Raw genomic sequence first — 13,627 nt, 5'->3', positions numbered from 1 at the left:
CTGCGCGTCTCCATATTGGCCATGGTCCCTTTGAGGTCGGGTTAGTCGCCACATTTTGGCCCACATTCTCGGCCCAGCGCGTTAACCTCATGAAGATAATAGCCAAACAACACCAGAACCACATTTCATCGACAGTGAAACGGAGTTATGTGATAAGCGACATCGTCTGCTGAGTAGGGCGGAAAGTTGTGGTTGGGGATGGGGCTGATATTACACCCGTTATCAACGCAGTTGGTGCGATGATCCGCAATTGATAGCTGGTAGCCGGTAAAGCTAATTAGTTTGAAGAAGTACTAATCATGCACGGTGCACCGGCACTACATTAGTTATGCATGCATGTAATCAGCTAGGGCCAGGCGAGAAGAACGACCTCGAAGCGAAAGTGGGAATCTGTCGGCAAGGTTGGACCACTTCTTGGCCCTGTCCACCGGTGGTGGTCATTCCATCACGTTGGCATGTATAAAAGCTGCGGACACCGATATGGCCACAACCACAACACATCACCCTAGTGAGTAGTGCACACGTGTTCCACCAGTTTGATAACAAAGTTCGGTGAAGAGACTTCCAGCAGCGAACAGCAGCTGTCCTCAGGGATTACGGATTAAAAGCTGACGTGAACCAAAGAACGCTAATTGAAATGCAAACAATTTACTGCCAGTAATTAACAGTGAAGTGCGTGGGTGCGTGTGTGTGTGTGTGTTTGAGTGGGGGTGTAACAGTGATTACAGAGTTATTTGCAAGCGAATACATTTAAGGTGTAAATCCGCGTTGTTCATCAAGGGATAATTCCGATTAAAACCGCGTATCAAACAGCCGCAATCGAAACCAAAATGAATCCCATCAACACCACCCCAAGTGCCCTTCTGCTCCTGGCGCTCCTGTTGGCCGCGGTGGCCACGGTGGTGACCCGTGCCGATCCGGACTCTGGTGGTTCCAGTTCCACCCCCGCCAAATTGGACGATTACGTGCTGACGACCCAGTCCGAGTGTTACAAGTCAAAGCGGCTCGTTTCCTGCTTTAAATATCGAATTTCCCGCTATATCTGGTCGTTCGCGTCAGGTCGTGTCAACTGGTTCCAGGCGGAGGACAAAGCGACCGACGGTGGGAGCGGGTTGCGGTTGGTGCGGCTTGCCGAACCCCAGGAGGATGATGTGTTCCCGGAAGCCCGACAAGTGTCCGGTGAGTTGGGAGGTGCTGTGCTGTGTTGCCTGATTAATTCCGCAAAATGTACAAGCTCTATATTGATATTTGATGTAAATCAGAACTAATGTTCGCATTATGATGGAATTAACACTACAGTGACATTACTAATGCCACCCACAACGGATTATGAAACTAACAATGCATTACCGATGAAATTGTGTTAACCCCAAATGACAACGACATCTGATTAAAATAAAATAAAAATCTATTGATGTTTGCAAAATGTTTACAATTTGTACGGCATTTCAAGTTAATCGGTTTCAGTTGAAAATGCCTTTAATGACCAATTTTTGTTTCTTTTATAAATTTCCAATTTTCAAAACATTTTTTCTATAAAATGAAATGTGCTAAATATGATGAATAAATTAAACCTTAGTCTGTACCTTTTTTAAGACATTCAAAGGTTCTTAAATAATCTTAGAAACCAATCCCATCTTTTGACAACAGATGAGAAACCATAAAAACTTGCTCAGTATTTGACGATGCAGATACTTTCCACTTGATCGAATGAGAATGTAATTGAACAATTTTCTCAGATGACGTTTTAAACATGAATCTGAAAAAAACAAAATAGGTAGTGTTCTCAAATTATTCGCGCCTAATAAGAAAACATTTCAACAGCCATCCCTCATATTTTGAACAGTTGACAGATCGGCCAGTGTTCAAAAAATCATAGCAAATCGATAATTTAATTTAATGATTCGCTTCATCTGAAAGCTTTTCGTGCGATCTTTCAAATGCTGTATTGAACAACTGCAAATTTTAATTTTATATCTAGTTTTTGAAGAAAAACTTTGACCCTTGAAATCCACAAATTCGGAACACTTTTTTCGTACGGATGTAAACAAACTCCTTGAGTACAATTTTTTTTTTTTAATAATGCCTTTACACACTGAAACTAACGAAATTCAAGCTTAGTTATTTTTTATGAAGTATAACTTTTTGTAAAAATATCAGTTAAATTCAGATGTTCCACAATTGTGGGAGGAATAGTCTTAAGATGCAGTTTTTTTGTTTAAAAAAGATTACTTTTACTAATGAAATAGCAAGAGAATGTCCAAAAAAAAGTCCTAAAAATAGTAGGGTCGCCAAAAAAGGTGCATTTGGCATGCCTAATTATCACAAAAGTGTTCCGAATTTGTGGGTGTTCCGAATATGTGGGATGACTGTAGCCTAAAGTACAATATTTTTAGATATTTGGGTAAATTTTATCATGTTTAGGATTTAGCAAAGTTATCAAGTTCATTTATAGCACTGACTGTCTTACCCCACATGGGTGGCCGTCTCACCCCGAGTATTTCATAAATATTCGATTCCATTTTTTTTAAATTGCTGAAAAGTATTGAAAATTGGGTTTTAGACCAACTAATTTATGTCATTTCTATAATGGACTATTAGTAAAACAATATGTACCTGATTTGAGATTAAAATGATCTGTAGTGTTAATTTTATGAGACTTCTCCCTTAGGGTGGCCATCTTACCCCCATCTCCTCTACAGACTTTCTAAGTTTGGATTTATTTTTCCCAAAAAAACCGGCTCCAGCAATCTCAAATGACGTCTCGGGCGTTGCGATTAATTTTATGCAATATTTGTTATTATGCGGCTTGCCTTCCTAATTTTCCTCTAGCTCGTCTAGGTTTTCAAAAAGCCCTTTTTGCAGATAATACACGCATCTTCGTTGAAAAATGTGGTCATCTGTGACCATAATTATATTTCCAAAAGCATGGATCAATTGTCTCCATATAATTCGAGAGTAAAATTCAAATTTAAGCATTTTGTAAATGTAGGATCTATTGAATCAAAACGCACTTTATGGCTAAAGATTTTTTCATTGAAACAAACTTGAAAAATCATGGAATCGTTAGAGCAATTGAAAAGGGTTTCCCTTGCGCTACCATCCACGTGGTTTGGACATTTTTTTGTGGAAATCTCAACCCTTCCTCCATCGCCGATAATTTCCATACAAAAGACATTTTTTTCAACCACTTACCCCACCCCCCTAAGTGCAAATAAATTAACAAACAAACTTAAAACTCGTGGATTGTCAATGGATGAACTTTGAATGGATGTACACTAGGGTGGCTCAAAAAGATTTTTCAACTGAGCAGTGATTGGTAGATTTTTTTTGTTAAAAATTTTATTTGGGTATTTGTTTGATGTTTCACTTTTATAGTGTTAAAATTAGGAATGTTTTCAAAGCGAATCGCTTGTGCTATCTTGTCGTATGTCGCTTTTTGACGTTACGAGATAACGTTGTTTCAATGTTTGACTTTGGTTGAATTTGGTTGCTGGAGTCACGAGTTATAATTAACAAAGTACAGCCATCCCTCATATTCGGAACAGTTTACAGATTGGCCAATGTTCAAAAAATCATAGAAAATCGATAATTGAACTTAATGATTCGCTTTTACCTTCCTTTGAAAGCTTTTCTTGCGACCTTTCGAATGCTGTAACCAACAACTGCAAATTTTAACATTTATATCAAGTTTTTGAAGAAAAACTTTGACCCTTGAAATCCACAAATTCGGAACACTTTTTTCTTACGGATGTAAACAAACTTTGATTCTCTCCAGGAATACATATTTTCTACAAAATAATGACTTCACACACTGGAAACAATGAAACTAAAGCTTAATAATGTTTTATAAATGGTCTGATAACTTTTTTTGTGAAAATATCTGTTTAATTCAGGTGTTCCACAATTGTGGGAGGCACAATAACATCCCACAATTATGGAACAGGCAATTTAGGGGCAGTGTTTTGCAGATCTGAACAAAACAGTCTCGAAATGCAGTTTTTTATTCAAAAAGAACTCCTTTTGCTAGTGAAATAGCAAGAGAATGTTCAAATAAAGGTCCTAAAAATAGAAGGGTCGGCAGAAAAGATTCATTTGGCATGCTATTGACAATTTATCACAAAAGTGTTCCGAATTTGTGGGTGTTCCGAATATGTGGGATGACTGTATACAAAGTAGTCGGATGTTTACATGTGACAAAACGTTCTCTGACTAAATTCTCTTTGGCCAGTGTTTGCACTTGCAAAGTGTGACAAAAAAGTACGATCGGATCGCAACTGTTTTCTTATAAAGTATAATAACATTCTCAAGTAACATTTTTTCCAGGAGTTCTACAAGAGCTCTTCAAAAAAGCTACAGCATAGCAGTTTGGACCGCGGTAGGATAAAATTCTTTTCAAAACTTCTTCAGGAGTTTGGAAGAGTACTTGAAGAGAGTTTTACCCTACCGCGGTCCAAACTGCTATGTTGTAGCTATCTTGAAGAGCTCTTGTAGAACTCGTGGAAAAAAATGTTACTTGGGTTGCACGGGGTTTTAGGGGATCTGTGAAGGACAAAGGGTGAGGCATTGGGAGCTGCACTCAATGGCGGTCTTAACTTAATTTGGTTCAAAATGCACGTGCGATCAGATAGTACGGCCACAACGATATGGTGTATTTTCTGCTAAGAATTGGCCTGCCTGGCCTGTCTCTTTCCGTTGCTACTAAAGCCAATAGGGAGAAAATAATTGCACCCGTTGTTTGCAGCGAACTTATTGATATTACTTGCATTCTGTAAAGCTTCAGTAGAGAAAGTCATTCTAGGTAGAATTAATTAGCTGATGCTGGATGTTGAAGGGATTCAATTACTTTTCTCCCGTGGAAATAATTCTTTGTATGCGTTATGCTATAAAGTGTTAAATAAAGATCGATTGGATGCACTAATTCTTCCACTTAATTCTGATACTCCCACAATAGCGTACGATAACGAGCTGATGAGGGTGGCCAAGTTTATGCAGCGTTCGCTGAACACCTTCATCGCAACGCACGGTGTCCGCGTCGGCATGGGCTCGGACAGCGGGGCCCGGTTCCTGGACGAGGTCAACAGTGCCAACGCCAACGCGGACGCGTTCGAGGCACGTGGCAAGAAGAAGAAGCAACGCTGGAGCATGATTCTGCCGCTGGCCTTGATGCTCAAGCTGGTCCACATGAAGCTGCTGCTGAAGCCGATTCTGCTCGGGGTGGGACTGATTCAGGTGCTGCTGATCGTGGGCGGCTTCCTGATCTTCAACTACTTCCGCCATAATAACGTCTGCCGAATCCAGCCTCATCTGATTCATTCGCACTCGCACATTGCCAGTGAATCTTCACCGGGTAAGTTTGACTGAGGGGAGGATTTTTTTTCTAGAGATTCTCGTAAGTTTCTAAAGGGTTGTCTCTATTACATTACAGAGTTGTCGTACGCAACCTACGGAACGTATCCGTCATACTCAGCCTCACCGTACAACGCGTACAGCAAGGACTGGGCCTCGAACCGAGCTTACAGTGCTTACAATTTCCTGGATGCTATCGACAACCAAAAGATTTAAAGTCCAACAAAGACTCCAAGCGCATTAGCAGTAGATAGAACTGATTCGTAATTTATTGTTAAGATTTCAATGCCTCTTAAAATTCTACCTTTTCTTTCGTCATCTTTTGTCCCTTTTCAATTTGTCTAATAAGTATTTTCCTTTCGTTGAACTGACCCTCCTTCTCGGTAGTATCACCAAACATAAAAAACATGTTTTCATTTTTCCTACATTCTAATACCCCACCCTTCTTCAGTCTAAATATTTGCCAAAGCTTTTCACTTCATCCCACTCACTGCCGTTCTCTGTTTACCCTCATTTTTCTCCTTTCGAGCCCTCCAATCAATTATCTTTTTTTTCTAGTCTCAAGTCTACGTAGCAAAGCATAAACCCCCGTTCCCGGAGAGCTTTCCCTCCATTTTCCCGCCCACTAACAGTACTTTTCCACACTTTTCCTCTCGGGTGGGAAACCCGTTAATTTAGTACGTTGGTATAGAGTGAGAATGCGTTAGAGCGCACATGCTATTTATTTATTTAATATTTATTGAACGCGTATTTATTGTGAGTACAAGCGTACATTAAGCACCCATAGAGTACCTTTACCTTCCCCATTTCTCCGTAACTGAAACAAATACCAACAGTAAATAAAATAAAAGCCCGACAGGAGCAATGCCTACTAACAAACACGATAAAAAATAATAAAGCCCACCAGAAACGACTCAAATCGCTGTTTTTTTTTGTTTACACCTGGTTCCATGCACAAGTGGAGAGCCCACTTTATTGTTGAAGAATGTCCATAAGCTGCCGAGCCTTAAATGACGTAGAATTTTGTTTAATACTTATAAGGTTATTTTAAATTTCTGGAAGAAGTTTCTCATAAATTTTCGACAGAATTAGAAGCTTCACGTCATTTGCGAACAGTGCCAAGAGTTGCGGAATGTTGAGCAGTACCACCAGACTGGCCAATTTATTATGCCGGAAGTACGTACATGTCGAAAATCCCACGGATCCCCACGGGGTTGGGGCCGAACTAAAAATGAATTACCCAACTCAAGCTGAGTTGTGCGTGAAAGTGTTTGTGGAGCTGACAGAATTTGATCGAATATAAGATTTACTTTTATGAATGTAATGCTCTTATTTTAATTTCTTTTATTAATTCAAATACCATGACTACTAAATCTATCTCCTAAGCTGATACCAAACAACTGTATTAGATTTTCTAGTAATAATAGAAAGATAGATTACTAATTAAATCAAATTACTTTACTAAATGTTTCGATATTTTCGAGTGTTAAGTGACTACAGCAGAGATAACTCATTGATATGAGACTTCAATTATTTGAAATAAACTTTGGATACATTGCAATCAATTTAAAAAAATAATATAGCGAGAAAATATTAAAATTAACTACCTTTTTTCCAAAACTCGGCAGAGATTATTGAGGCATGGAAAAAACACTCTCTAAAACCTACCTATTAGGCCGTCTCAAAAAAATGAAAAGTTGTTACATCATTGGTGCTCACCCCTAGAATGATAGATTAGAATGTTAGGAGCAATGTTTTCATACAACAAAAAATTCCCAAAAATTGTTTACAATTCGCGCGCGGAACTTGAATGAAAAAAAGTGCATTTTTTGAGTATTTTTCAGAAATGTGCGTAACAATCATACTAAAGTCATTCAAATTAAGTCGCCTTTGGATTCAAGTTATAATAATGGCGTCATCCATAAAGTACGTCACGCTCTAGGGGGGGAGGGGGGGTTGTCGCAAATGTGACAAAGTGTGACAAGGTGGAGAGGGGGGGGGGGGTACGTGAGACTGTGACGTCACGCTAGACCATTTCTTTAATACTGAAAGTTCATTTTTTAAATCTAGCTTCAAAAGTTAAATGTTTGATAAACTTTACTCATAAATCAAATACGATCCAAGGCTTTCAGAAACAGAGTTTTTTATGGTAGATTTAATAAGCTTAAAAACTGTGATGACCGATTCTTCGGCTCCTTTAAAAAAAATCCCAAGTTTTTTTTCAGCGTTTTGGCTGTAGTGGCAAAATAAAAGAAGAAACCCTCCAATGTTATTACATATTTGGAAAGATAATTGATTTTCCTACAAAGAAATGTCATGTAGAATAAATTATTTAGTACCTGTGCTTCCCCTGAAATGAAAATGTAGCGTGTCGGACTTTTAAAAGGCACATGACAACAATTTCCTGTTTGATTTTGTTAATCTTTTGCTCTTTTACATATTATCACGAAATGTAAAACGAATCTTTTGCTTCTTAAACTGATGGAATTGGTTAAAATTTTAGATTTTGCCAGCCATTTCTTTCCGTGACGGGACAACAAAAGGTGCAGATTTATGAAAAAATCCTCTCCCGTTCAATGGCTTGCAGGCTTCATTTGGTCAATATTTTTGGCTTTTAAAGCACATTGCAATTATTGAATCATAATATAAATGAAATCTTTTATTTTAAAACTCACACTGAAAATGGAAAAATGTGGCATTTTGATGTAGCTTCGCGAATCGGTTTGATGGTTATGGTGATTTCTATCATTACAATATTGAACAAAATAAACAAATCCAAACGCTACCTGTATAACTTTCTCGATTGAATTCCGAATTTAAAAATAATCCTTTTTAAAAATTATGATAAAATTGTACAAAAAAAAAAAAACAAGATATTGGGGGGGGGTCCAACCAAACGTGACGAACTTTTCGAGGGGGTCAGAGCCAGCGTGACAAAGTGTGACAGAGGGGGGAGGGGGGGGGTTAACTTTGGCCGATTTTAGCGTGACATACTTTATGGATGACGCCTAATTACATTTCATTTACATTCTTAGTGGTATGGCTAAATGCTCTTCACATTTGTTATATTAATCGTTTTATTAACGTCATGATTCGAACTCCAGGACGCTTCGAAGCCCGGACACTTCATCTCATTTTATCAATTATTTGGATATCCCGAGCATGGGTAAATAACAAGGGAAATGCATAATAATACCTTTCTCTGGTATCAATACCAAATTTTGGTATTCCTGGACTCTTTAAAATTTGTCTTGAGGATTATGCAAGAGCAAAATATGGTATCATACCAATTTAAGGTGTTGTTTTGATATTGCAAAATTGCAGAATTTGTTAATGGTCGAGTAACACATTTTGGTATTCTTTTGGTATTACAATATTTTATCAAATTCCTCTGAAACTATGGGAAAATTTTGACCAATTTGACAAAATAATTAATTTTGCGCTAAAATGATGTCTCAAAGCGAATGCTTTCATTGAAAACCGGAAATTTCAAACTTGATTTTAAACATTTTTGATATACCCCCTAAAGAAATGACTTGAAATTGTGGAAAATTTTCTAAGTCAGGATGCCACATTTTGGTATTATTTTGGTATTGAAAGGTTTCATCAAATTCCTCTGGAACTATGGGAAATTTTTCTATAAATTTTGACGAGATAATTAATTTTGCGCTAAAATGACTTGAAACCCAAAAATGTTAAAGCTGATTTTTAATTTTTTGATAAAGAATAACATGGTTTGGTATTGTTGTGCCCTTCCACATACAAGACTTTGGTATGATTTCATGGTATTTTACCATCTATTACTGGGCAACCAAGAGCACATATTGGTCCCTGTTATTTGCCCAAGTGATACCAAAATTTGGTATTCCCGTGTTATTTACCCCTGCTCGGGATAAGTTCGTTTTATGAATTTAAAAACTGTGTTGTTAGATGAATTCCAACATCAACTTTCATTTAAAGTTTGTTTGAACGCTGTAGTTTATGCCAAAACAATAAAATCAAATTATAAGTTTACCAAAAATGCGAAACATTTCAACGGAAATATTTCATAGGCGCCCGAAGCACCGGGAAGGCATAGCAGAAATTTATGTTTTTGATTTCCTTTAATTCTAGCAATTTTTTATATAAAATATCGATTGTTTTGATGTTAACAGCTTATTTAAGACCTAAAGAATTCAATTCACTAACATTTCATTCCAAATTTGTGCGATTCATTAGCTTAAACGAGTGTCCGGAATGCGAAGCAAAAGTGTCCGGATTTCGAATCAGCTTTTAACAGTGTCCGAGATTCGAAGCACAACAAGTCATTTAAATTTTCAAATTCTGATGAAAAATTGTATGAAAAGACATATTTTGCATGCATTCCCTTAAAACTGACTGATTAAACTAAATCCTGATGATATTTCTACATTTCCAACTTATTACATGAGTTTTTGCCAGCTATAACAAAAATAACATGGTACTAAGTGTCCGGATTTCGAATCATGACATTACGGATATTCGGCATCCATATACTTCGAAGTACTACTAGCAATAGTGGCCGACAGTTACAAAGTCAACTTCGATAGCAGTTATGTGAGTGTACTTTGTACACATTTTGTAAAGACACTTCGAAGTTTCTCTAGTACTAAGCTTGCTGGGATTCTCATCTAGTTAAACAAGAGCACTCAAAAGCATCGTCTTGTAAGCTAAGTCAAAACATTTCGTAGGTTAAGTTGTATTGTAATCAATGGACAACATTTTCAAAGAATACCAATAATCGTCCATTCTATCGCTTACCGCTTGAGGGTACTTAATCAAGGGCATTCCTAATTTGAATTCATGAAATCCCATCAGATGCAAATTAAACCCGGCGGAGATTCCAAGTCAGCAATCAGCTGATTCCTCCAGTGCAGCCAGATTCCGGTTCCTGCGCATCGCCGAAAGCGCAGACCAAAACAAACGACCCAAACAACCCGAACTTGGGCGGTTCGGCTCCGTAGCCGGTGCTACCGGGCGTCGGCACTGCCAGCAACAAATGAGGACATACACTTCCTCGCGTGGTCACGGCCTGCTGAGACGTTAGTTCCGCGCCAACTTTCGTCCCCATCGGATGTGCTTTTCCGAGCTTCCGGGTTCATTCTTGAGTGGCAGTTGGTTGGATTCGGTGATCTCTGGTGAAGTTGAAATTTTGTCTCCAGTTCGTGGATATAGTCGTGTTTACCGGAGCATTCTTCCGACGGGGGGGACCCGGAAACTTCCGGTGGCGGGAAGTTTCGGAGGGGTTTTGGGGATTGTGCCGTTGTGATTGTAAGAAAATTGTTTTATGTTGCGCGAGCACTCTTCACGTGTTTGATTGCGGAATTCAGTGACACCGGATGGCATTGGTTACGGCGTGGAGAATGCTCCCTGGGGGTGTCATGAGAGGATTTCCGGAGAAGAATCAGCAAGGATTTTCGCCTATTGTGGGGCTTTCTTGAGTGGATATTGCTTCCGTTCCTATCGTGTGTGATGGTGTGAGGACGCAGTTGTGAAGAAATGCTTCGTTGATGTATCAGAGTGTCATCTTGTGATTGGGCGTTGTCGTCGTCCTTGTCGGTCGATCGACCGCCATGAAAACCATCCACGTCTTTGAATTGAAAGATGTAGTGCCAATTTAACGCTTCCTTATTCTATCAGCACAGTTTGTGATATTGTATAACCCCTTTCTTGAAGTAATCACCCATCTACACAGTGATTTAGTGTAACAGAGGATTCTCACCGCATACGAAAGTGAATTATGTGGAACGATTCTTCTTCACGAAAATCCATCAGCCCCACCCCAAAAACCATCAAAAGTTTTCGGGGGTGAATTTGAGGCAGAAGAGCTACCATCTTGGAGTACATGAGCCTTAAAACAATCACTTGCCAAGTGTGAAAATATTTACTGCTGTCTTGTGGGTTGCCACAACGTTTCGGCTACGGTTAACATGGTGTTGTTCTGCTGGCATATGGAAACGCAATGGATTCTGTCGAGATGAGCAGTATGTTAATGGTAAGATCCCAGTGGGAGATGTTTTGTTGTTTTAACCATTTCAGGCCTGAGATTAGAAAAACAAGATTTTTTAGTAATGATGGAAAAATAGGTTTAGAATCATACGATAATTATAGGAAAACTTAGACAAAAATAATGATTTATGGTTTGCTAATCGCTTATGATTTTTTATTGCATCATAATTGATAGTTACAGTTTTATTACATTTATCCATCCTGACCCAGAATTTTATATAGATTTTATTCAACTTTTTGTTTTAAAACTTATTATGTTTTCAACCCATTCACAAAGTTCGCAAAATTGTTCCATATAGCTAAACAGCTGAGAAACCGTAAAGACATTTTTTACCTACTCATAAGGTGGAATTTTAATGAGTTTTCTAAAATTCTTACTTTTAATTATTGTTTTCTTAAACTTTGCAAGATACCAAACCAGTCTGAATAATGTTGAAAATTCAAATGGGATATTAATGCGAACATGGACAGTTCAGTTCCACCGAAAGACTTTTTGTAACGATTGCAGGATTGAAAGCCAATCTGGATTTACTGTCTCGAGCGTAATAAAAATGCAAATATAAACTCATGCAAACAGTGCACTATGGGGTTTCAGGCGGCCATAAATCGAAAAACCGACATGTTCTAATTATTTTTTTGGTATTTTTTTTCGAAAATAAACATTTTAACTAAGAAAAAAATCCGGAGTTTGAAAGTTGTAGGTTCAAAATTCACTGAATTGCAGACCTTCAAAGGCGAAAATGGTAAGAAAAAACATGTTTTTTGACAAAAAAATGATTATTTTTCATAGTTGTACTGTGTAGCTGTTTATGTATTTTTTCCTGCATCATTATATATATTCAGGAAGGTAATTGATTCAACTTTTCAATAACATTTTTCAAAACACACTTTTACAGGCTAAAAAAAATATAAAAATCAAAAAAGATGGATTTTTATTCAAAATTTAGTTTTTTTCAACTTTGTTAATGGAGTACTTTTTTTGTGTGCATTTGTGCGATCTGAAAATTTTGCAGCTTAAAATTTGAACCATGTCCTAACTTGTCTCCAAATTTCAAAGTGCACTTATGTGCACTTTTTGAGTTATGCCATTTTGAACATTTTGATTCATGCAAGAAAATTAATGATTTCGCCTATACGCTTGGTTAAAATCACATTATTTACCTGCGGAGGCAGAAATGACGTACCTGCTATGTATGTTTTGAAATTGATTTGATATTCATGACTTTGTTGGTACCCTAAGTACGTTTAATAAAATTAGAAATTCCTATTCTAAGTATTTTACAGGAACGATTCGTCGAATATTCATATTAGTTCGTTGTTGTGTTCTTTTGAAAGTATGGATAATAATACCGTAGTGTCCCTGTACGATATAACGAAGCAGAAGCACTATTCTGAAAACGTGAGAACTGCTTTCGAGTATATTTGTAAGAATTACAACATTGCAGAACCATCACATGATCAACTCAGGGAAAAACCACAGAGGAAAAACTACGCACGTTGTTCTGTAGCTTCAAAACGAGGTATACAAAAGCCCATAGAAGAAGTTCATATTTTAAGTAATCTAACGACAATCGGTTATATAGTGATTTTGATTTAGAAGAATTTATCGTGGAAAACGTGAATTTTGCAAGTGGATCAACAAAAAACGTGGACGAGAATCCATACAATGTTTCATAAAATAAACCGTCTAAAATTCTAAAACGCCGCAAAAATCAAATTTTAATTGGAAGGGGAGGGGGGGGGGGGGGTGGTTCTTCAAAGAGAGGTGGATTTTAACTCAAGAAGAAGGGAAGGGAGATTGAACGGAAATCAGAAACTTTAACATAGCATAAACCGCCATTCCGTGCATCAAATAGACAGAGCAAGAATATTAAAATTCACCACTTTAATGCATGTGGCCTCAAATATATGAAAAAAATCGAAAATTAAACTTTTTTTTTTGAAAAATATCAAAATTCATTTGTTTTCATTATACTAAGTACAAACAACACAAAAAAGTCACAAAAAAAGCAAAAAAATATTTTTGGCCGCTCGCTTATATGGAAATACCCCATAGTGCAGTGGCAGTAAAATCGATTTGTATACATTTTAGTTTATTCCGCTTATTTTAAGCCAAGAGGTGCACAAAATGAACCGGCACGTCTGTTTGCTTCGAGTTGTCGTTGGATAGTTGGAAATTTTATGAACGTTGTTGAGGCAGTAAAACTATGGCTAAATTTGTTTTAATTAAAGATAAAACTATTTGTTGTAA

General features: G+C 37.5%; 2 protein-coding genes across 5 annotated transcripts in view; both read left to right on the top strand.

Annotated features, from left to right (window-relative positions):
* The first annotated feature begins 507 nt into the window (after positions 1 to 507).
* Positions 508 to 6,241, top strand: LOC6039076. The gene is made up of 3 exons (XM_001848697.2): positions 508 to 1,179; positions 4,955 to 5,350; positions 5,429 to 6,241. Exons 1-3 carry the CDS (start codon positions 831 to 833, stop codon positions 5,563 to 5,565), a joined length of 882 nt encoding a protein of 293 aa, XP_001848749.1. The 5' UTR covers positions 508 to 830; the 3' UTR covers positions 5,566 to 6,241.
* A 4,176-nt stretch (positions 6,242 to 10,417) lies between these two features.
* LOC6039075 (neuropeptide F receptor) overlaps positions 10,418 to 13,627 on the top strand; it is a 37,223-nt gene continuing 34,013 nt past the window's right edge. For all 4 annotated transcript variants that reach the window (XR_005276685.1, XR_005276686.1, XM_038249137.1 and 1 more), the window contains exon 1: positions 10,418 to 11,362. The gene's annotated coding sequence lies outside the window, so the exon portion shown is untranslated. The remainder of the gene's footprint in view (positions 11,363 to 13,627) is intronic.

The sequence above is a fragment of the Culex quinquefasciatus genome, chromosome 1, assembly GCF_015732765.1.
Source record: "Culex quinquefasciatus strain JHB chromosome 1, VPISU_Cqui_1.0_pri_paternal, whole genome shotgun sequence".
Lineage (NCBI taxonomy): Eukaryota > Metazoa > Arthropoda > Insecta > Diptera > Culicidae > Culex > Culex quinquefasciatus.
The sequence above is the reverse complement of the archived record's forward strand: the minus strand, read 5'-3'. Positions and strand labels throughout refer to the sequence as shown.